The sequence below is a fragment of the Brachypodium distachyon genome, chromosome 2 (assembly GCF_000005505.3).
Source record: "Brachypodium distachyon strain Bd21 chromosome 2, Brachypodium_distachyon_v3.0, whole genome shotgun sequence".
Classification (NCBI taxonomy): domain Eukaryota; kingdom Viridiplantae; phylum Streptophyta; class Magnoliopsida; order Poales; family Poaceae; genus Brachypodium; species Brachypodium distachyon.
Genome location: NC_016132.3, coordinates 52821728 through 52842552, shown reverse-complemented (window position 1 = coordinate 52842552; position 20825 = coordinate 52821728). Strand labels below are relative to the sequence as shown.

General features: G+C 46.2%; 2 protein-coding genes across 5 annotated transcripts; both read right to left on the bottom strand.

The window, feature by feature from the left end:
- Window positions 1-1633: 1633 nt before the first annotated feature.
- LOC100845284 (probable 2-oxoglutarate-dependent dioxygenase At5g05600) lies at window positions 1634-5972 on the bottom strand. Of its 3 annotated transcripts, none has more exons than XM_010234212.3 (4): window positions 5817-5972; window positions 4827-5370; window positions 2974-3316; window positions 1634-2130 (listed from the first exon to the last, which is right to left on the bottom strand). In XM_010234212.3, exons 2-4 carry the CDS (start codon window positions 5339-5341, stop codon window positions 1852-1854), a joined length of 1137 nt encoding a protein of 378 aa, XP_010232514.1. In that variant the 5' UTR covers window positions 5342-5370; window positions 5817-5972; the 3' UTR covers window positions 1634-1851. The 3 variants fall into 3 exon arrangements, with proteins under 3 accessions (XP_010232514.1, XP_014753828.1, XP_003567249.1); XM_014898342.2 differs by having other exon boundaries at window positions 4827-5392; window positions 5817-5912; XM_003567201.4 differs by having other exon boundaries at window positions 4827-5366; window positions 5817-5909.
- A 5957-nt stretch (window positions 5973-11929) lies between these two features.
- LOC100826115 (calcium-dependent protein kinase 3) lies at window positions 11930-19107 on the bottom strand. 2 transcript variants are annotated; one of them, XM_003564485.4, is made up of 7 exons: window positions 18290-19095; window positions 16198-16341; window positions 15965-16117; window positions 14676-14791; window positions 14403-14570; window positions 12451-12681; window positions 11930-12375 (listed from the first exon to the last, which is right to left on the bottom strand). In XM_003564485.4, exons 1-7 carry the CDS (start codon window positions 18936-18938, stop codon window positions 12226-12228), a joined length of 1611 nt encoding a protein of 536 aa, XP_003564533.1. In that variant the 5' UTR covers window positions 18939-19095; the 3' UTR covers window positions 11930-12225. The 2 variants fall into 2 exon arrangements, with proteins under 2 accessions (XP_003564533.1, XP_024314665.1); XM_024458897.1 differs by having other exon boundaries at window positions 11930-12681; window positions 18290-19107.
- Between the last annotated feature and the right edge of the window lie 1718 nt (window positions 19108-20825).

The following is a 20825-nucleotide window of genomic DNA, read 5'->3' as shown; positions in this document are numbered from 1 at the left end:
CCAGTTAGAACCGAACGAAATTGTAAATGAGGTAAACTTTGACATGCATGGTGTAAAGAAGTTAGGGTAAGATGTGGTATGAAATTTAAATGAGGTAGTACTGTCACAAAATTTAAAGACATGATACGAAGTGGAATTCACTAAAAAAATCATCATTGTTTCAAAGATAAAACATAGGATTTCACAATCTACTTGGACCTCCTTTCATTTTTTTTGCACGAAAAAGGAGACAATGGAACTGTTGACAGAATAATAATATTGCAACTTCACTTTCGCTTTTGGTTTCGTTTTAGTTTGACAACTCTATTTATTAGGATTCGTATGTGTGTTCTATTTCTGCAAATGAAACATCAAAGTATACAAAAGTTCTTGTGTTCTTAAATATGTTGTTTTGCACATGAATTTTATTCTATTTATGTGTTTTCCTATTCCTACATTCTTAAACTTTTGGAAATCAAAGATGCCCTTATCAACTCATGACAGCGCAGCCATGGCCCGTTGAACTGACAAACTAGAAGGAATATTTCGATGCTCTTTCCAAAAAACAATTGAAAGGAAGGACAGTACTAATTGTACTGGATATATCTGAAGCCATGCAGCAGATTGCACATATCCGAGTGGTGAGTGGTGAACGATCTAGTCGAAATTAAACCACGTGCTGATTTTGACTTGTCGGCCGGCCGGTTGGGGCTAGCTAGCTATATACTATGCGCATCTCAGTGTAGTCAGAGACCAAGTAAAGTGGGTACCCTTTTTGGGTCGTTTCATTGTGTGTTGTCGTGGCCAGAATTTGCTGCATGCCTAACTTTAGCTGCTTTCTTCTTCTCCGTGGTCTCTCGTCACCCTAGCTTGTTTAATTCCACGTGTGCCTGCCCAGTGAGACCCTTCTTTTTTGGACTTTTCCAACTTGCACGTGGGCAACTTTAGTCGGAATTCTAGCTTAGCAGCAAATGTCTCATCAGCTAGCTTGGCACAACTTGTCCCGACACCTGTACAGCTCCTGCCATATACTCCATCGTGCATGCATGCATGGAGAATTGGAGAACCGACCAGAACTGACAGGTTGCTAATTGATTGCAGCCTACGTGTATAGCTAAGGTAATATCTAGAAAGTTAGGATAAACATGCATCTCGCAGCAGTTGAGTTGGAATAAACGGACAGCCGGCCGGCCATGTTCCAAATGCCGCTGCGTCACCTGTTCCTGGACAGACGTGATGTGCGCGTGACCGGAGTTCCCACGTGACGTGTACACATGGTGCTTCCAGTTAACATTCGGTGATATCTGAAGTAATACGTAGTACATTCGGTACTACGTGAAGCTGAAGTATTACGTGATTAACATTCCAGTTAACAATCGGTGATTAACGTGAAGCTGAAGTATTACGTGCGTGTGCCCTTGCATGCATGCACGCGGTATATATTCGGTGATATCTGAAGTAATACGGAGTAAGATTATTCCAGATAAACCCAGTAAATTTCGAACCAAACACATGCATGTGGTTTCCGAACATTTTTTAGTACTCCCTTTCCTCCGGCCAGAGTTACTTGCTGTGACAAGTAATTCTGATCAAAGGTGTAAGTACTCTATGCATCGTCCCTTTGATGCGATCCCCGTACGGGTCAGACTGGGCATGCAGTTTAATTAGCCATTATAGCACAAAATAAGCAGGCCTCGTACCATAGTCATTAATTGTACGTACGTACGTACGTACGTAAGTACATGCATGCATGAGTTATTCCCATGAGATTATACATACACGCTGCTGGTGAGGCAGCTGGAATCTACCTCCAATGATCCGAATTAGAATGCATTAACTGGATGGAGAGACATATACATGCGTATTACGCGGTTAATTCAACTCGTTTTCAGCTGGGACGGCTTGGGCGGCCTTGAGACCCTCGAGCTGCGCCTTGCCCTTGGGCCCGTTCTTCCTTATGTAGACCCTGTACTCGTCGAAGGTCATCGGCCGAGGGTAGAGCGACGGCCGGCCACGCGTGACCAGCTCCGACGCCGGCGCTATCGGGAGGTCGCCTCTCGGGTTGTAGAAGAGCGCGAGGGAGATCCGCTCCTCCATGGCGTTCACGATCACCCGGTGCTCCACGCTCTTGTACACGGAGTTGCTCATTATCTGCATGCACATATTAAAGTGATTACTCCACTGTACGCATCAAAATAACTCCACTGCCGCTAGTATATATAGATAGATCGATTGATGATGATGCGACGGCCGGCCGGATCGGAGCTAAGGTTCATGCTTCATGCATGCATGCATATGCACATGGAATATATTGATGCCCAGATGAATTTATTGTCCGTGCATGTGCGCGCTTGGCCGTGGCTCGTGGTGTGATTCTGATTCGCCGGAACATGCATGCATGCATGTCCGAGCCGGTTATACGTACGATCGATGTACTCTGTAGGAGTATAGAGCGCGCATGCAGCTTCAAACCAGAGACGTATAGTATTTTTTTTCCTACGTACGTATAATGGGAGTGATCGATAGCAACTAATCCACGCATTTTGCGGCCAGGATCCACCGCCCATGCACGTGTGCTCTCGTGCATATCGCGCGCGAGGGGCTGCGCGAAAGTCGTCACAGCATGCAGTCTCAGTCAACTCCCAGAATAGCTTCTTAATTATTTGCTGACCGTAGCAAACAGATCTGTCCGGTCGTCTCGATCTTACTAACAAATCATGAGTCAGCTATCCAGATAGGCATGCATGTACTATATTCTCCCTGTATATTACATCTACTCCATCAATTCTGTCTCTAATTAACAAGGGAATCAGGCGACCGGCCAGCAGAATTATATACCAGCTGGTGCATCCGTGCATGACAAGCTAGAACAATACGTATCGCCAGTTAGGTATTCGTAACAGTCGTATGCATGACCGTATCGATATACGGCACATGCACGGTACAGAGTACGTAGTATTACGATAATACACATCGTGGCGCGTATACACGTACCTGGATCTGGTCGCCAACGTTGACGATGAAAGCGTCAGGGACGGGCTGCACGGTGACCCAGTCTCCATCGACGCCCCCGCGGCGCCGGACCTGCAGCCCGCGGACATGCTCGTCGGCGAGGAGGACGGTGAGCACGCCCGGGTCGGAGTGCGCCGAGAGGCCCAGCGTCAGGTCCGGCTGCGGGCACCGCGGGTAGTAGTTCGCACGCAGGCACGCGCCGCAATCCGACCCGCCGAACGCCTCCTGGAACCGCGTCTCATCCAGCCCCAGGCTCGCCGACATCACCTTCATCAGCCTCTCGCACAGCCCGATCACCTCCCTCCCGTACTCCTCCGACACCTCCCTACAAAACACACAAATACGTAAGCTATCTCTCTATCTGTTCTTCTGTTTTCTTGTAGACAAAATATCATTAATTATGCTGCATGTTACTTGCACAGACGTCGTCGTTAAGTAACAGTGTGGATGCACGTGTGAAAAAATATCGTTTTTGGTGTCGAACGACAGTATGTGTGTGCTGCAATGCTTTGCTGGCTTTGGAATAGTAGTCATCACTCTCTTGCAGTCATGACGTACGCTTATTGCATGAAAGCACCTCCCACCTACTTTTCGTTGCATGCACGTGTTGGATTTCATACGTTAAGAGAAAGGTGCGGCGCGAAATGATCGAATTAGTACTGCCTCCTTTTGTATGTGCACTCTATTTTTGTAGGCTTCGGACCAGACAAGCATGGTTGGTGCATGTGCCACAATTAATTAAGGCATGCATGTCGCAATGGGACTACCAGAATTGTATGGGGAGTTTCGATGAGAGGAAAAATGAGATTGGTAGTACAAAATGACAAATTGAGCAAGAAAATGAATTGAACAAGATGTGGGGGGGTGGGTAACGTGGCAAAAGAGATGTCGAACAAGGAAAATGAAAGCTGACCCGTCGGAGAACAATTCTAGAAATTTCATAAACATGTCTTCATGGCAATCAGTGCACTGTTCTGGGTAAAAGCTGACCAAACTCGGTTATGTATATAGTTTTAAAAAGTATTAATTCCCTCCTTTCGTGTATGCACGTAATATAAGGCCATATTTAGATATGTTTTTTCAAAAGTTTAGGATAAGTTTGACGGTATATCATTCCAAACTATAGCTAATACTATAATCTCTCGCTAAAAGCATAAATAATCAGATTCATTTTTAAGCCACCTCATATAGTATAATTATTTTTAAGGTGTGCCTGTTTTTTAAAGAATGAGCCTTAAATATCAGTCGCCGTTTCAGAGCCGTTGGATTAAAATATGAGAGTTATCTCCATTCTCTCATCTCTCACTTGCTCTCGTTGGATTAAGATCCGATGTCTAACATGCTGGTTGATCTCTAACTAAAAAAAAGCGACTTATTAATAACAAAGCCGTTATTTTTAAGTCGACTAAGTTTGTGCACAAGTTTTAAAATATGGGATGACTCCATTTTCGTTGGATACAACATCTAACACCCATGATCATTGACCTAGAAATAAGAAAGAAAAATCGCCACTTCCAAATAAACCATTAATTAACAAATTTCTAAAAGTTAATTATATCAAACTTATAAAAAAAATCAACACACGGTGTTAAACGAATTTACTATAAAAATATATATTTCGTGACGGATCTAGTGATCTTCCTTTGGCACCTTAGATGTTGGAAGTACGACGGTTGACAAAAGTATACATCAATTTTCTTGGACTAATTAACGTTGTAAAACTTTTAGGCGCCGATGGAGAGTACACTACGCGCGTAAGCTACGTTCGCATGAGGAAGCTAGAATCTGGAAAAATCAAAAGGGCGGCGGTGATCGATTAGTTAAATCACACATACTTGCAGATGCCGGGATTGGTCGGCCAGTACTTGTCCGGGCTCTTGGCGGCGTCCGGCGCGAGGTGGAGGAAGTAGTAGTCCCCCCAGTCGAGCGGCCCTCCCTTCTGGACGCCGACCCGGCTGCCGTACCCCTCGTACGTCCGCGGCAGGTTGGCGTACTGCTGCTTCGCCGGGATCGGCAGGCGGAAGAAGCCCCGCCACGCCTCCCGCGCCGCCCGCATCAGCTCCGGCCGCACCCCGTGGTTCACCACCTGGAAGAACCCCCACTCCCGGCAAGCCGCCGCCACGGCCTTGCTCATGGTGACGCGGCCTTCTTCGTCGGCGGCGAGCAGCGCGCCGAGGTCGATGACTGGAATGGCGATGTCGTCGTCGTCGTTGTCCGAGGGAGTGGGCGTGGCCGATGGACGGTCGCGGGGCGGCTTGACGTAGCGGCACGGGATGGCGGCCAGGCCGCTCTCGGCGACCGCCTGAACGCGGACCACGGGCTCCGGCCACTCCTGCATGCAGTCCGCCATCTTGCTTGCTGCCGTACCGTACTGCCTGCCTATGGAACAGTGAAAGAGTAACTAAAAAGTCGTTAGCTTGGCTAGACGAGCAAGGGACACGCTTTATACACGTGCACGGACGGCAAGTAGAAAACACACGACGGAGAACTACAGAGGAATCTTCAAGAGAAAAAAAAAACACGAGGAGAAGAATTAAACGGCCGGAGAGACATGGCACGAGCAGTCGATCATGGGAATGCTACTGATGACGAGTACATCACCACTCGTGGTGTCGTGCATGGCATCGATCGATGGCGATCGAGAGGCCGGCCGGCCGGCATGGGCACGGGATAGCTAGCTAGCACCGATCATCCTTCTTGATCGCTCGTGGCGCTAGCTTTATTGAGTACCATTGGCACGTACGTGACTCACAAGAACACAGAAATACAAGGCACGGGTTAACAGCGCACAGGGGCGGAGAGTAGTGAAGGGAAGGTACACGTACGTCGATCGTAGTGCTCTGGGCCAGAGACAGTTAAGCTGAGCTAATTAAGCGCGTGCCTTTGCAGCTCCTTTGATTCTTCGCATACCATTTGCCCGAGAGGGGGTGTGCATATATATAGAAGTGCCGATCGAGTACAAAGAGGAGGAATAGAGATCAGAGAGCAAGGCTGGAGTTCTTCTGGCAGCTTTGTTTGGATTTGTTTAATTTGTCTTTTCCGTGAACAATTGGCTCACCTGATCGATCCGGTTCGGCCGGCGCAGGGAGCACAGCTGGGTCACAGGCGAGATGGGGCCCAGTGCCAAAGCCGGAAACGTGTTTTTTGTGAGCGAATTGAGATTTGTCGACGATCGAGACGTGGGCTGACGGTGACAAGGGAGAACAAAATTAAGGCTGCAGCTAGCTGGGCTCGGCTGTAAAACGTACTGCTAGCTTGCCGCTCCAACCAGGCCGTGCTTTCTTCAACTCACAGCAGCAGCCGTGCGTCCTCTCGAGAAAAAAAAAAGCAGCAGCCGTGCAAGCCGAACATTTTCTCTGCCGTCATGTTCGACAAGAGAAAGTCAGATAGTACGGTAATTAGTCTTCTGCTGATACAATATACTACTCACTTCGATCCAAAATCTAATTTATAAACTCTATAAAATTGAATCCAACTAAGTGTACTTAATTTTATAGAATTCAACTAAGTGTACTTAATTTAGCAAGCTCAACATGCAGCCTGTTCACATCAGCGTCCCATTTTCTAATCTCTCACATGTCAGCCTGGCTGCTTCTAATCAGCCTCCTGGCCGCTCAATCTTACACGATGTGCTAGGCTGCTAGCCGCCGGCGCCAGCGCTGCCGCTCAATGCACCTGCCGCCGCTGCGCGCTACAACCGCCGAGTTCCATCCCCCTGCCCACGGGCTCCGCGTCGGTGCCGTCCCAGCAGCCCCCGGGTTCAGTCCGGACCGCCGCGTCCCCGCCACCCACGGGCTCCGCCCCGACCACTGTGTCCCTGGCCGCCGCCGAGCGCCGTCCCTGCCTCCCCCGGGCTCAGCCCCGACCGCCGCCGAGCGCCGTCCCCGCCACCCACGCGCTCCGCCCCGACCGCCGCCGATCACCGTCCCCGCCGCCGAGCATCATCTGCGAAGGTACGCAATCTTGCTGGTGCGCACGAGAGGACGAGCTTGGGACCGGCGGCAGCAAAGGACCAGTCTCACTACAGCAGCTGCGCGGCGAGCCGGCGAGCGGCGGCGCTACGTGAGGGAGATGCCCGATGGGGAGAGGATCGAGAGGAGTAGAGGATGAGCTCGGGGTCAGGAGGTTCCCTAATGCGTTCTTGTGGACCATATTGACTGTGGGTTAGTAGCGAGCTTTGATTAGGTTGGGCTTTTGCTAAAGTGTTTTGTCGGGCCGCCGCTACTTTTGAAAGATGTTGATTTTCTTTTAGACTTCACTCAAAAAATAAAAAGGGACCCTTTTAGACTATTGTATATATCTTCGTATATACAACCAAATAAAACAAGCCGATGAAGATGATATAAACAACCAAACTAGCTTCCTAAGAAAATAAGCCAGCAAGAACTGTCGTCTTGACTAGCAAACCTCCGGTAGTAATTAATGAGACTGGTAAGAATCTCTATTATTTTGTCTATCTTAATGAATCTTTTTTAAAATGCATACTTTCTCGAGTGTTGTATATGTGTACATACACCAATATCATATTGTTTCGAACTTATATCTATGCAGCTATCAGGGACTCTCATATTTCCGCGGCAACGCGTGGAGAATCCACTTGTTCTTTCTAGAGTTGGGCACTGCTGGTTGAAAAAACAAGTTAATTGTCATATGTTTGAACCAAAAATAGATGTGCATGAATACTCCACCATATAAACTACTCCGTACACGTATGCTCACCTTTTGTTTTTCAGAATTTGTTTTGGAAATAATTAGGTGCAACTTTTTTTGCTTATATAAAGCAGATATGGGAATAACATGCTCAAGATGTGATTGGCTGAGGGTTAAATGATCACAATTTTTTTTTGACGGATAGGCTCATACCACAACGAATTAACGAGGTCAGTAATCAGTTTAGATGATCTCGTCCGGAACACAACTCCGGCATGCACCGACCCCATGGCGCGGGCGACAAATTCGCCTGGACCACAACTCCAGCATGCACCGACCCCATGGCGGGCGACAAATGTGGTGATCTCACGACATATACCATGACCAGAGAGAAATGAGGGGATAGGTGCACGAGGAGGATCGAGGGTTTGATTCATACACGAACAAGTTTACCCAGGTTCGGGCCCTCTGTCCAGGAGGTAACGGCCTACTCCCGCTGAGGATGGGATTGCTCGTATGATCTGATTTCAGGAGTGTGAGTATGTGTTTTCGTCTGTCTAAGGGTCTCCTAGCCTTTCCTTGTATAGTACCGACAAGGCTAGTTAGTACATCTGTCGAGTCGGCCAACTTCTAGTAACGGCTCGTGATTATAAGCCTTTACTTTCTGCCGATTTGTGGAATCATGGGTTAGTAATGCCAGCTTTATAGCATCCTGATAATGCCTTTCTTGATGCTTGCAACGATTAGGCTCCAGTCGGTTCCGCCGAGTGGAAACCGCAGAGACAACCCCACCAAATGGAAGACTCGGACGCGGCCGGGTCATGTGAAAAGTGCGAAGACGGATGGACTTGGGCATTCCCGTGCCTGTTGGGTCGAGTGGATCCCACCGACAAGTATGAAGAAAAAATTGGTGGCAATTCTACTCTCGATGAAAATCCAAACAAATCGTTATCGACTATTGTCACACTTCAAGATAGAGGACAATCGTAATCCACAATAAACAGAGAGTGGGATGGATGTAATAAGGCTTGTTTATGATTGCCCATACCCTTACTTCTGAGCTTTCTTTTTCTGGAAGACAGCAGCACCACCATCAATTAATTAATTCAGCAAACAAAAAATTGTCTCCATGAGCCTTGAATGTCTAGCTAACTAGTGTTTTTCTTGGAATATTATAAGGGAAAGAGACACTTCTTATGTACACAAGCGCCTAATTTTGTTAGGACCAGAATATATTTCGTTGTCCTAACACACTCATGTGTGGTCTAGTGGTAAAACGCAAAATTATGGCTACATGTTGACATGCGACTTTTCCCACCTACTTTTGGGTTTCTGGATGCGCCGTATGTAGAGCAAGACAGTTTAATTAAGGGCCAAAGCATTACAGGGCTAAAGAACGTACTACGTGTTAGGTTATTTTGTCTTGATTGAACCGGTGAGAAAAGGCAACCCGCGAGCTTGCCGGAAGTGGCATACATGCAGCAATGCCTCCATTTCCTCCGGCCGCTACTCGTGTCGTGCTGTTTGTTGGTCGTGATCCTAAACGCATGCGACAAGTGGCAGCAATTACATTGATTGGAATGAATGATTGATGCCATGCATACGGATCGACTCGACCGTGCTTTGTTGGCTGATGTTTGTTTTAAAAGGAATAATTGCATCTAGAGCTATATGGACACTCTGGGGTTGCAGACTTCACGGCGGATATGCATGCATCCTTGCATGGCCGCAATGTGGTGTGGCCATGCGGTGATGGGGACAAAAGGTTTGGGATAAAGCCAAAACAGAGATTAGCGGCGGCGGGAGCTATGGAGAAGATCCGTGGCAAGGTAGGATGCGAGAGTTCATGTACCGTTAAATTGTCTATGCTACTAACTCGTAGCATAGACATTTCTTTTTCAGATTTACAAGGAAATGCACATACACTCCCAACATTTTGCATACCAAAGATAGTTAAAAAGATAACCGGATGATTATAATATGAGATACTGAAAAATTCGGTTCCCACCGGAATGATCAAAGTTTCAGAAATTTTGAAACTATTTTGGACTCGGTGCTTGAAATTTCACCCAAAAAAATATACTCACTCCTATCCATAAGGTTGTAAAAAATATATTAATGCTACAATATAAAAATTTCCAACAGAAGTTACACAAGTTAATTACTTGGTTCTTATTCAAAAGAGAATAATAACATACTGGAAGGATATACTTCCTCCATCCAACAAAACATGTCTCAAGTTTGTCAAAATTTTGACAAATTTTGACAAACTTGAGACATCTTTTGTTGGACGGATGGAGTAACAAGTTTACATAAGTTATTAGGGTGTGGCTATGTCCTAGTCACCTGATTTTTAAACAAAAGGCTTAAATTTCAGCAGACATATCAGAGCGTTGGATTTGTATATGAACGTCATTCCACTATCCCCTTTCCATCGTTTATTCTGAATCGACTTATCTCTGACAAAAAATCAAACGACTGAAATTATAGTCAAACTTAATTTTGAGGCAACCGGAATTACTGAATCGCACTAAAATTTCGTTGCAAAACATACAACCTTGTGATCAAACTTTACCCTGGAGGTGTCTTCTCTCTAGCTAGCTCAACGCAAAGGATGTGGCACTGGCACGCCATCCAACACTCGGGTTAGTGATCCAACGCTCCGTGTCAGGCAATTGTGTCTTGATATGGTAGCCCCGGATCAAGGCCGCGTGTCGCTGGATCGGTCCCATCCATTAAGGTGCAGATACAGACACGAGCATATATCTGCATACGCCCCCCTGTACTGACCTGACCTGACCTTATCGTGTAATCCGATCCGAGGCCTCCTCGATCCGGTGATGGCACATTGGCACGAGAGAGATCGCTATGGCAAAACGGCACAGAGAATACGCTTTGGAATTTGTCGGCAGCGGCAGCACTGCACAGATAGATAGGGCAGATCGGTCCCGCCGCTAGCCGAGGCGGCGCCTCTTTGGCCGCGTCGCTCTCCCGCAGCCGCGAGCAGATAGATAGGGCACGATCTTCCCGTCACGATCTCCCGACCCAAGTAGCGTCCGTCCAAATACACCATGGTCCTAAAGCCCACAGAGCCTCGTGTAGGCTTCTCGAGGAGACTTGCGGTTGCGGCGGGCAGGCATATCATATCACAGCCGTGTGGTGTGCAGCAGCGCTCCACGCAGCGCGCGCCGGCGCCGGCGCCGTCTGTGGGAACGGAATGCGCACGAGAGCGAGCGGCTTTGCCGACGCAACGCTTTACGTTTCTCTTCACCCCCGGGGGCGCGATTTTTAGCGGCGCGCGCCGCACAGACGAACCCTACGCTCAACGGTGGGGTGGCGCTCTTCAGGTCGCTACTAGCTGCCAGTGCCACGACAGTCATATAATACTGACGGCTCAGTCGGCCACGCGCCACCAGCCCGGCCCGCACGATGGTGCCGCCGTGGTGGGGCGACTGACAGCGACACTCTCACTTGCATCGTGATCCAGCGTTACGTGCGCTGACTCCGACACTATACCGTAGCGAGCAATAGAGCCAGGGCCCCGTGCCCGTGGAATTGACCGCCTTGGATCGGGATGTCTAAGCTTCGACCGCTTTCCGGACGACGTTTCGTGTGCTCCGCAGACGCCGCACGACAGTACTCGGCACCACCACCACATGATTGTCAGGTCCGGTCGATTTTGCCTTTGGTGTGTGTGGCGGCCGCCGCGCGCGCACGGATTTATTCCGGCGGCGGACGAGGCGACAGAACTGGGCGGGGTGGGGTGGGGGGGGGGGGGGGGGGGGGTGGGCGAGGATATATGCGGTTGCTGTGGTGTTTCTGACCGCAGGCCGATTACCCGAAACAGAGCCGTGCGCTTCCCGGCTTTTAACCTCTGCCCCCGGAATTCAACTGCATCAAGCCTTTATATCGCGATTATGCTCCACTCCACGGCCGGATGATGCGGCCCGTGGTGCTTGTCCAGCGTGGTGCACTTCTCAGGCATGCCCACTTCTGACTTGTGACGAGAATGCAGCATTTGCATTTGCTTTCCGGAATTTCGTCACGTGATCGATTGATTGAATTCCTGCAGCATCAGTCCCAGACTTATTGCTCACTAAAGCATCGTCGGGTCAGAACAACTTGGGCGCAATTACGACGGCATCAGATATTGTTTGTCTGGCACTCTGGTGTTACTAGGTGGCTAGGTGCACATTGTCTTCGTAGCTTCTCTTTCCGATAGAATGTTGAGTAGGGTTCGAATCACACCGGATACCACCGCTTAATTAGACACAAATTGCACAGTGAATTCTGCGACAGGTAGCACGCCAATACAACAAACTGCATCTGGTTACGGCAAAACATTGTATACAACACTTGGCATCAGGTAAGGGAGGATGCAGGCGCAAACAGCAAAGCTTTCGTACATTCACCGCCTGCGCGATTGTCAGTGACAAATACCCGGGGAACTAATTACACAGGTAAGACAATCAGGGGGTTCCACCTATCTAAATTTCCACGCAAAATAATGATGACAAAATCAAAGGAGTTTCTGCTTAGTGGGTCCAAATGCCTAACTACATGCACGTATTAATACTACAGGCTTCACTCGATGCCCAGTTTTACCGACCCATCCTTCACAAGCTTCATGCTAAGGCTGTTGAATCTTCCTCTGGAGTAATGCCGTGATGCCTTTCTCCAATCTGTGCCGGTCTTCATCATTGCTACAAATTCGTCGTAGCTAATCTTGCCATCCTGCAGATGACATTTTAGACAGTGAGAACCAAAGTAATGGTTGTAGTGGATACATTCATACAAGAGAATCGTCACCTTATCAGTGTCTACTTCTTGCAATATGTCATTCACCACTTCCATGCTATCAGCAGCTCCATCATCCTTTAAAGCCTCTCGAAGCTCATCTGGCTCAATGTAACCATTGCCATCCTTGTCGAAGAATAGGAAGGCCCGCCGAAGGTGCTCGTCATTTGCCATCCTTTGCAAATGAAGAGAGACCGCTAGAAATTCGGCATAATCTAATGCTCCCTTGCCATTTGTATCCACCTGTTTGCCAACAATGATCAATAAAAGTGTACTGACCATATAATACAAATTAATCACAGTAGCAAATTCAGTATTATATCCCTGTTTTATCTAGCTATTGGGAGTAGTAGTTAAATTCATGCAACCATCAACCCTGACATGATGCCATAGACATACCCCCTGACCCTCCATCCCTGACATGATGCCATAGACCACCAACAATGTCAATCTGCCAAAGAGAACTCAACCGATGGCATGGCTCAAGGGGTTGTTAAATTAGCCCCCAAAGGAAAACATAAATATTGATGAAGGAAAGGTAAAATTACCAAGGTAAACATCAAACAGAGATGCAATAAGTTCATTTGAGCAGGACAGGAAGTGAGTACACTGCACTGTCAATTATTTGCCACATCCTTTCTGTTATATGCAAATGATGCAAAGAAAAACTGTTCTTGTTGCTGAAACTCAGTTAACAGTCATAATACCAGGTCCTCCTAGCTTATCAACTAGCTATGCAGTCTGCAGTCTATCAGTACTCAATACCCTAGACTCCTATACCCATGCATCAAAGGTACTGCGCAGCTGTTCTATGGGACAGGGGAGATACCAGAGTATTCAGTTCTTGCCTCTTTTGGCAGCTAGAAGGGAATGTGGTAGATAAACCAGGCCAAGTGGCAAGCTGGATTAAATATCATTTGGATTTTTTAATAGGACACTAACATTTGCACCTAATCTACACCGGGTGCAATGTTTTACAAGTTGAACACTGTGCAACAGTGCAAGCATATCAGCAGAGTAAAGTCAAGAAAAATGTACAAGCAAAACCGCACATCTGATGGGAAAGGTTGTGTGCCGTGGTGGAAAAGCACTTACGGCCATTGAGGTCACTAGTTTGAGCCCCATCTCCGATCGTAATTTAAACTTGTTTTTGAAACTGCTGATCGAATTGAACTAACTGGACCATATTAGGACTCACTAAAGTAAGTATGTGTCGAATAGTAACACTGCTGGTGCTATGGAATATGATAGGGGCATATGTATCACATCCTACTGAAGGTGCAAAATGACTAGCAGCTGTCAACTTGTCAAGTAACATCATGATAACGCTAATTGCTGCAGAAGCTTGGAATATTTGGTAGATGTGGGACAATCTAGCATTCAATTGAAAACTCCATGAATATGAACAGGAAAATGGAAATAAAATAGCTAGAGGGCAAGGAATCCTGAGGCACTAGGAGAAAGATATGATGGTTGGCTCTCTCATTAGATTTTAGGTGATACTGCCTTCATCTATGTTGTTCTTTGCTGTATCATATCTTTTGAAGCTACACATTGTTTGACCTGACCAAACTATCAGAAAACCATGTGGCTGTTTGGCTGGTATGCTTGGAAAAGTGTGGCTTGCCACACATTTTGTGGAAAAGTGTGGCTTACCACAGTTGTGACAAACTTGGCACATAAATGAGTGTAATTGTATGGCAAATGGACGAGGTGACAACACATCTTGACATACCTATCACAAAACGAAAGTTTTAACAAAATCCCATGCAAACTTTCCTTAAAATGCATGGTGTTGTGATAGTCTGGTCTGAAGTATGCGTGCTTTCCTGAACTTCACTCTATCTTTCGATACCCATTGTCCCGACATGTGGTTTATTAGCCACCAAAAAGGAACTTCACTCTAGCTTCACTTTTTGTAATAAAAACAGAGGATTAAAGGTTAAATATTTTGAAATACTTACAGCTTCGATAAGCATCTGCACTTCTGATTCAGCAAGATGGGAGCCGAATTTTGCTATTCCGCTTTTCAGTTCTTCACAAGAAACAATACCATCATTATCAGTATCCATTGCCTTGAACATCTCCTTAATGTCCTCAACTTCCTCGGCAGACAAATGATCAGCAATGACCTAGTAAGAAATTATAGACCATCTTATGGTTGGCAATTGCTATAGACTTACAAAATAGTTGAGCGTCAGACCAGGATGAAGCGGTTAAATGAGCAAGGTACATACCCTTAAAGCTCTTCTTTTGAATCGATTCATCCTAGAAAATTGTTTGAGCCTTGACTTCACAATATCTCCAAGAGGAACATTTGGAGCTTTCTTAGCGTTTTGAAGCCAATGGTGCTCTGTGACAAACAGAAGTTGATGCCAAGAGGTTACTAAAACCAAGACATAATAGAACTAGGGGGAAACAGAAATGAGAATTCAGAAATATTGGTGAAAAAGACAAGATGCTTATGAAGGCCTTTCCACACTCAAAAAGAATTATGAACTGAGGTAATATAATGTTACAAATTGGACCACAATATAGGCACAGACATTCCTTCACAGAGTAGAGCTTAAATATCCTAAAAAATGCCCAGGCAACAATAATGCACATCATGATGACTGAATATGGTCTATGGCGCATGTTCACTTAGATGGCGCATGTTCAAAGCACAAGTATTAGTGGAGATTCTCAACTGCCCTGTCTGTCCAAGTTTATGCAGATTCTCTAATGCACAAAGATAATATCAGATACCGAAATTTGTACCATATCAATGTCTAAAGTCCTCCAGAGAGCCAGATTATATTAACTTTAACACACATAATGGCAATATATCACCATTCACCAGTATATTTTGCATTTGCACATGACTAGAATAACGGTGTGAAAAGGAAACAGCATTTCATCAAACACAACATTTAGTCTTACATACGTGCCTGGTGGGAATGTAAGAGCACTTCTATCCCAGCCGGCCATAAACACACGACACACTTTGCAGAGAGCGAAACAGCAATCAGACCTTTTGGTATAAGTTTTGTCACCCACTCCCCTCATCCTTTGACTTCCAATTCTTTAAAGAAGTGAACTTGACAAGCATGTCCTATTTCTTTGTCCTAGTGTCTAGATTGGATTAATACACATAAAGAAAAATAGCTTCACTGACCCTGAACACCCATGGCAAACAAGTCTGTACTTGAGGAATATTATGGCCAACCAGGACTAACTGACCATGAATAGTTTTATCTCAGCAAACATTTCCAAAATGGGTCCCGCTAGATAATCAATGCAACCTAGTATACAGCCAAAAAAATAGAGGCCATCCAGCCAAATTGAAGAGAAATTATATACGTTGTCAACTTGCCATTATGTAAAATTTGTCAAGATTCCATCGAGATGCAAATATTGTTGGAAGGAACAAGAAAGAAAAGGAGTGGAGTTTTATGCAGCGGTAATTTATGAATGCTGAACAGGATAGTTTCTGGAGAGAAGAGGCAAGTAGCATATCAATGTGCCACACTGCCATGTAACATACCAAGAACCTGCTTTGCAGTTAACCTGATCTTTGGATCAGGTTCCAACATACGTCGAACTAAATCTTTAGCATTTTCTGAAACGTTGGGCCAGGGTTCCCGCTTAAAATCAATATTTCCACGAAGGATAGCTTGTGCCACCCCTTGCTCAGTCTCTGCAATATTTCCATGTAAGCATTCGTGCAGAAAAGTAAGGCTAATGACAAAGAAGGTTTCAGGTTTTTTTTTTAAATACCTGCCCAAAATGGAGGAACTCCACATAGTAAAATATACAAGATAACCCCGGCGCTCCAGATGTCTATTTCTGGTCCATAGTTTCTCTTCAATACTTCAGGAGCCATGTAATAAGGGCTTCCGACAATTTCTGAAAACTTTTCACCTACAAAAATAGAACAATTGCATAAGAAAGAATTGGATGAAACTAATTTTTTATTTGTACAATAGACACGCCAGACGTGCAATCGCTGCAAATCAACAATGTTGTAATAGCATTTGCAAGGCTTGACGTACTCCATTCTCTCTTGTTTCAAAAGGGAACAAGTGAAACAGTTTCCCTTGATGTAAGGTAATGTTAAGTCACTGATATCCATAGGCAATGTGGAATATTGATATAAGTAAATTTTCATGAAATGTAAGTAGCTTCAAAATTTTCAGAGCTCCTCAAACGAAAGGGACGAAAGTTCTGGAATTTCTGGTCGGCCTATTTTGTGTGGACATGCTGCTATCTACTCCCTCCGTCCCAAATTAACTGACGTGAATTTGTATAAGAATCTATACAAATCCATGTCAGTTAATTCGGGACGGAGGGAGTAGTAAACAGAATATTCAGCTGTCCACATAGATAACATAGAAGTATAGAACTGCCTCACGACGACAAGAACCTAAAAAAAGAAACTCGATTAGTTTCACAAAAGAGAGTTCAAACATAGCATAATCACTGTTCTCTTCCTTCTCTACACCCAAAGTCACAACCAATAAACTTACTTAATAAACCATAATCACTACTGGTATGTAAGTGTCAATTGCAGACGTACTGCTCATGTCCACAGTACCCGCGTGAATAGTGTCTCCCAGATTATGATTAGTTCCCTTATCTCTAGGGTTTCGTATGACTTGGCTGATTTCCTCGTCTCTTGTGACTTGATTGTTAAGCACCCTCCTTATAAAGGACAACATTATATCCCTTAAAATTGAGAAAGACGAAAGATAGGGTACATTGGATCTTTGTTATTTAGCTTTGCCCAGCTAAGCTAGGACAAAGTAGCCCACCTGAACAATAGCCAAGTGTGGCAATGCTACATTTTTTGTTGTTTTGTTCTGAACCATGTCTGCACCTGCGGTTACTGACACTTGGCACGACTCGAATGCTTGCTTGCCAATGAGGGGGAGCCCAGTTGTCTCTCCTTGTTGGGCAATGTTTCTGTTGCTGTAATGAAGTATTTTTCCTAGCAAAGTGAGGTTTTCTTTTCAAGAACAAATGCATTTCCTTGCGGAGCTAGGCTTTAACTTTCCTTACTTATACAAAACCCTCCCTATCTATGTCCATCCCCTTCTACTGAAACCCATCTCCCTTACTTTCATGTTGTCCCAATCCTCCTCAGTATGGTACTACATTAATGAACGGTCATCACAGTGAGCAAGCAAGCAACTGCAGCTATCAGCATTATGAAGCGTTATTTCCCCAAGTGTACACATCCAGCATCCACACCTAAATACTAATAAATTTAAGTATATACTTTATCCCAAGTACAGCCCACTGAGCGCACCCACATACTGAAGAACTGAATATACCGATAACACTGCATGTGCTAAAATGACTAGATTTAGCAGCAACTAACCTTCCACCACTTGTTTCTTCCAGATCCTAATAATAGTAGGTGCCCACTAGAAACATCCTAGATCCTGGACCTAAAGTACCAATCACAGAACCCACAACACACTGTTCAAACTATCGAGGCTAATACAATTGAATAAAAGGTTGGCTGAGCTACTACTCTATGAGAGATCACCAATTCTTCCAAATACCATATCAAGGTGTGCAAGATCACTAAATCCATCCAAATACTGCTGTGCGTACCTACAGTTGCATTCACTGGCTTGCCCAAATTCTTTCAGAGAATCGTAAGTTCCCAATGAAAGAGACACCAAATTCTGTTCAGGTTACACAGCAACAGCGACTGCATTTTGCTACAGAGATGTCCATTACCCAATATTCCACCCAAAATAGTCCATGAACCAATCAATCTCACGACAGCTAACAAACATTCAGAACTGCCGGTGCGCGATTCTCCCAAATTGGGAATCGGATCTAGATTCCGGGGGCTTACCAGGCTTGAAGAAAATCGAGAGGCCGAAATCGATGGCCTTGAGTGGCGAGTTCTCTTTCTTATTGGCGAAAAGGAAGTTCTCGGGCTTGAGGTCCCGGTGGATGACACCGTGGCGGTGGCAGAGTTGCACGACCTCGACGATGGTGCGGGTGACGTTGGCGGCGGCCCGCTCCGTGTAGTGGCCCCGGGCGACGATGCGGTCGAAGAGCTCGCCGCCCTCGCAGAGCTCCATGACGAGGTGCACGGCGCCCTCGTCCTCGCACGCCTCCCGCAGCGACACGATGCTGTGGCTCTTGGGCAGGTGGCGCATGATGGCCACCTCCCGGCGGACGTCCTCGACGTCGACCGGCGTCCGCAGCTTCCGCTTGGAGATGGACTTGCAGGCGAGCAGCTCCTTGGTGTCCCGATCCATGCACAGGTACGTCACCCCGAACTCCCCGCGCCCGAGCTCCCTGTCAAGCACGTACTTGTCGTCGATCCCGCCGATGAACTCGCACCCGTCCTCGCCCAGCACGGCCAGCCGCTTCTGCCCGCCGCCGGCGCCGGTCCGCGGCTGGTGGGGCTTCTTCTTCGCGGCGGCCGCGGGGAAGTGCGAGGACTTGACGTCCTCCCGCGCGGCGGCGGCCGGCGAGCGGCAGCAGTTGCCCATGGCAGCGCGGAGAGATCAGAGGGCGGGAGGCTAGGGTTTGTACGGCATTGCGCGGCTGGGCTGATGGGGGGAGAAGAGAAGGAACTGAAGGAAGGAAGTAGTACTAGACTACAGCCTACACACACGGAGGCGGAGACAGAGAGGGAGTAGAGGAGCAGTAACTCTGTCGGGTTAACGGTATGGTGGGGGCGTTTGGGGACGTGGTGTTGGGGACGCGTAGCCGGCGGCCGGTTCAAGCCCACGCCGACGAGGACGACGCGGAGGGGATCATGCCGACGTGGCGTGACGCGTCACGGGTCGCTGCCCGGGTGGGGTTTGGCAAATGCAGCCTGCGGGCTTATTTCTTTCTAGCTGCAGTTTGCGGTTTCCCAAGGGGGAGGAAGTGGGGAACGTGCGCGATGAACTATAGGCGATCGGGAAAGTTATCATCTTTCATTCCGTACGAATTTGCAAACCGTCGAATCGGACCATTGGATCTATAATAACATGCTGTTCAGATGAGAGATGAGACAGTGTATGATAAGTACAAGTGGTAATGTGAAAAACATGTCTAAGTCGATGCGGTTTTTATCCGCGTCTCTTATCTGCACAACACGTTTTAGATCAGATGGTCCACGTTGATAGTTTGCAGATTTGCACCGGATGTGTCCGTAGTCAATTTATTTTCCTTTAATTAAAATCGCATGGAAATTTTGTTCTAATTGGCTAATCAATAGTGAATGTTTAGAGGAAATGAGCTTTATGGCTCATATATACGATGAATTACCACATCTGGGCAATACTAGGTGCTAACCGGGAGCGGAGACAGGCCCGGGAAAGTTTGGACCGCGGCCTGGGGTGTGGCAGTTCTTTTCTTTGTTGATTTTGGTGGTTCGAAAGTTTTGCCAGGCTTTTCCCCGATAATTTTAATGATTTGAAGCAATGGGTCGGGACCTAATGAAATCTGGCTTCGCCGATGGCGCTAACATTACAACGCAATGTCAGAGGATACGATTCGTGGACTACCAAAAGTTGGGCATCCACAAGGGTTGATTATAACTTGACTTTCCTTTGAAAATTGTTGATATGAACAAGAGAGAGAGAGAGATGACTCTACTACATCACGGCTCATATTCGGTTTAGTGTTGAGAAATAATGTTGGGTCAACTTAAAGACACCGCTCATTGTATTGCTTAATTACTCTCAGTCCGGGTTTGTAATACGTGCGCAGAATTTTATGCAAATTTTAACCAAAATTACATTAGTAGTATGTGATTATTGTGCCGCAATATTAACATTGTTGGATTTGAATTGAGAAACACATTTCAATGTTATAACTTTTATATACATGTACTAAATATTATTTATACAATTGTTGGTAAGTTTGCAAAAATAATATTGTCAGTGGGAAGAGTTTTCCGCTAGTTTATGACAACCCCACGTTGAAGCACATATGTTTCAATGTGGGTGTGGGCGGGGATGGCGTTCACCATTTGGTCGTCTCTGTCGTCGCTTTATCGACCCTTTTTTTCCCTTGTAACACTAAATTTATTACGTTGACCACTATTTCAAAGTTGAATTTTATATGTCCAGATTTTTTTTTCAAGTGTTCTCTGTGGCCAGCCTCATTAAATCTTTACGCGTGATGTACTGTACCAATGCTTTGGTTAGACTGCGATTGATGTTTTGCAAGGTGTCTTTAAAGATGGATTCGTACGCTTCTGAGGCTCTTCTTGCTCGTCCTTAGCGTCGGTTTGTCAATCGTGTGTGTATTACGCGATCTTAACTCGGACTCGTGCAACTTGCAACCGTTTTCTTCGTATTTACTTTGTCTACCACTCAGTCGATAGAGATTTTACTCTATTGCCTTGAATATGGAGCAAGGAGTACATTCTTCAACGTTAGAGT

Coding starts and splice junctions, on each gene's coding strand:
- LOC100845284 (XM_010234212.3), bottom strand. CDS start 5,341: ATGGCGGACTGCATGCAGGAGTGGCCGGAGCCCGTGGTCCGCGTTCAG. Junction 3,317..4,826: donor ACCAATCCCGGCATCTGCAA/GTATGTGTGATT, acceptor TGTGTTTTGTAG/GGAGGTGTCGGAGGAGTACG. Junction 2,131..2,973: donor ACGTTGGCGACCAGATCCAG/GTACGTGTATAC, acceptor ATGTGCATGCAG/ATAATGAGCAACTCCGTGTA.
- LOC100826115 (XM_024458897.1), bottom strand. CDS start 18,938: ATGGGCAACTGCTGCCGCTCGCCGGCCGCCGCCGCGCGGGAGGACGTC. Junction 14,792..15,964: donor AACTGCAAAGCAGGTTCTTG/GTATGTTACATG, acceptor TGTTTGTCACAG/AGCACCATTGGCTTCAAAAC. Junction 14,571..14,675: donor TCAAAAGAAGAGCTTTAAGG/GTATGTACCTTG, acceptor ATTTCTTACTAG/GTCATTGCTGATCATTTGTC.